The following is a 2,999-nucleotide window of genomic DNA, read 5'->3' on the forward strand; positions in this document are numbered from 1 at the left end:
AGTGTTGCATGTTGCATAAATGACATGCTGCATGTTGCATGGATAATGTGCAGCATGTTGCATGGAAAATGTGCAGCATGTTGCATGGATAATGTGCAGCATGTTGCATGGATGACGTGGCTGCGATTCTCAGGCAGCGTTTCCCTTTTGCGACCCCCACCTGCTGTGACCCCCCCCCCCCCCCCCCCCCCCCGCCTTTGAGCTCAGCCAATCGCAGCCATTATCCCCCCCCCCCCCCCCCCCCCCCGCATGTTTGACCCTTTTTGACCTTTGACCTTTCTATCTCTCCAGGCTGTAGAACTTCAGACTGCGGTCCATCCCGGTGGAGGTGAGGAAGTGTGCGTGCTCCCCGAAGGCCACCCCGGTCACCACCCCGCTGTGCTCTGCATGACCACAAACAACAGACAGGGTCAAAGGTTAACCCACGAAATCGAGATTTGATCACCTCAGGGTTCAATAGTTCAATAGCTAGAGAGACCTGTCAGTAACACTTCTCTTCAGAGAGAGAGAGAGAGAGAGAGAGAGAGAGAGAGATAGGTTTAAGAGCTAGTCCAGGTGAGTGATCTTACCTGTGAAGTTGAGGACCTCAGACCACTGCTTGCAGATGTAGACTCTGATGTCTGTCCCCCCCACGGCCAGGTACGTCCCACTCTGGTCAAACACCAGCGACTTCACCTGAGAGACACAGACCGGCTCAGGAGTTCAGTTTAACGCATCAGTGTTAGGTGTGAATACAGGTGAGTGCGTGTGTGTTTCTAATGTGTTTGTCTGTGTGTGTGTGTGCGTTGTGTGTGCGTGTTTCTGTGTGTGTGTGTGTGTGTGTGTGTGTCTTTCTGTGTTTCTGTGTCTTTCTGTGTGTGTGTGTGTGTGTGTGTGTGCGTGTGTTTCTGTCTGTGTGTGTGTGTGTGTGTGTGTGTGTGTGTGTCTTTCTGTGTCTTTCTGTGTCTTTCTGTGTGTGTGTGTGTGTGTGTGTGTGTGTGTGTGTGTGTGTGTGCGTGTGTGTGTGCGTGTGTGTGTGTGTCTTTCTGTGTCTTTCTGTGTCTTTCTGTGTGTGTGCGTGTGTGTGTGCGTGTGTGTGTGTGTCTTTCTGTGTCTTTCTGTGTCTTTCTGTGTCTGTGTGTGTGTGTGTGTGTGTGTGTGTGTTTCTGTGTGTGTGTGTGTGTGTGTGTGTGTGTGTGTGGTTCATATACCTCATAGTTGTTGTCTAAGGTGATGGTCTTGAAGTTCTTGAGCTTCCTCAGATCCCACAGCTTCACAGAGCTGTCCTGGGCCCCTACACACACACACACACACACACAGACACACACACACACACACACACACAGACACACACACACACACACACAGAGCCTGGTCAGTACAACACACACACACACACACACACACACACACACACACACAGAGCCTGGTCAGTACAACACACACACACACACACACACACACACACACACACACACACACACACACACACACACAGAGCCTGGTCAGTACAACACACACACACACACACACACACACACACACACACACACAGAGCCTGGTCAGTACAACACACACACACACACACACACACACACACACACACACAGACACACACAGAGAGCTGTCCTGGGCCCCTACACACACAGAGCCTGGTCAGTACAACACACACACACACACACACACACACACACACACACACACACAGAGAGCTGTCCTGGGCCCCTACACACACAGAGCCTGGTCAGTACAACACACACACACACACACACACACACATACACACACACACACACAGACACACACACACAGAGCCTGGTCAGTACAACACACACACACACACACACACACACACACACACACACACACACACACACACACACAGAGCTGTCCTGGGCCCCTACACACACAGAGCCTGGTCAGTACAACACACACACACACACACACACACACACACACACACACACACACACACAGAGAGCTGTCCTGGGCCCCTACACACACAGAGCCTGGTCAGTACAACACACACACACACACACACACACACACACACAGAGCTGTCCTGGGCCCCTACACACACAGAGCCTGGTCAGTACAACACACACACACACACACACACACACACACACACACACACACACACACACACACACACACAGAGCTGTCCTGGGCCCCTACACACACAGAGCCTGGTCAGTACAACACACACACACACACACACACACACACACACACACACACACACACAGAGAGCTGTCCTGGGCCCCTACACACACAGAGCCTGGTCAGTACAACACACACACACACACACACACACACACAGAGAGAGCTGTCCTGGGCCCCTACACACACAGAGCCTGGTCAGTACAGGACAACACACACACACACACACACACACACACACAGAGAGCTGTCCTGGGCCCCTACACACACAGAGCCTGGTCAGTACAGGACAACACACACACACACACACACACACTCACACTCACCCCCCCCACACACACACACTCACCCACACACACACACACACCCCCCCCCCCCCCCCCCACACACCTGTGGCCAGGTAGTATCCGTTCTCAGAGAAGGCGATGGAGGTGACGGGTCCGGCGTGCCCGGGGAAGTTGGCCACGTTGGTGCGTTCCTTCAAGTCCCAGATCTTGATCTGAGAGTCGGCCGTGCCCGTCCCGAAGATCAGCCCGTCAGGGTGGAACTGGGCGCACGTGAGAGCTGGGGGGAGGGAGGGAGGGAGGGGGAGGGAGGGAGGGAGGGGAGGAGGGGAGGAGGGGAGGAGGGAAGGAGGGGGATAATGAGTTAAATTACAGACCGTTTGAAATGCATCCATGTACTCTCTCTACCTCTCTGTCTGTCCCTCCCCCTCTCTCCCTCTCTCTCTCTCTCCCTCCCTCTCTGTCTGTCTACCTCTCCCTCTCTCTGTCTACCTCTCTCTCTCTCTCCCTTTACCTCTCCCTCTCTCTACCTCCCCCTCTCTACCTCTCCCTCTCTCTCTATCTGTCCCTCTC

At 53.8% G+C, this 2,999-nt stretch overlaps 1 protein-coding gene across 1 annotated transcript in view; it reads right to left on the reverse strand.

Moving 5' to 3' along the window:
- Window positions 1-279: 279 nt before the first annotated feature.
- Window positions 280-2,999, reverse strand: part of LOC308160946 (pre-mRNA-processing factor 19-like) — a gene marked incomplete at its 3' end in the record, with an annotated part of 22,528 nt that continues 19,808 nt past the window's right edge. The window contains exons 13-16 of the mRNA XM_080534869.1: window positions 2,533-2,706; window positions 1,191-1,273; window positions 570-675; window positions 280-383 (exon numbers count right to left, since the gene is read on the reverse strand). Coding sequence (XP_080390995.1) covers window positions 280-383; window positions 570-675; window positions 1,191-1,273; window positions 2,533-2,706 — 467 coding nt within the window. The remainder of the gene's footprint in view (window positions 384-569; window positions 676-1,190; window positions 1,274-2,532; window positions 2,707-2,999) is intronic.

Source organism: Nansenia antarctica (genome assembly GCF_963989245.1).
Source record: "Nansenia antarctica genome assembly, chromosome: 6".
Classification (NCBI taxonomy): Eukaryota; Metazoa; Chordata; class Actinopteri; order Argentiniformes; family Microstomatidae; genus Nansenia; species Nansenia antarctica.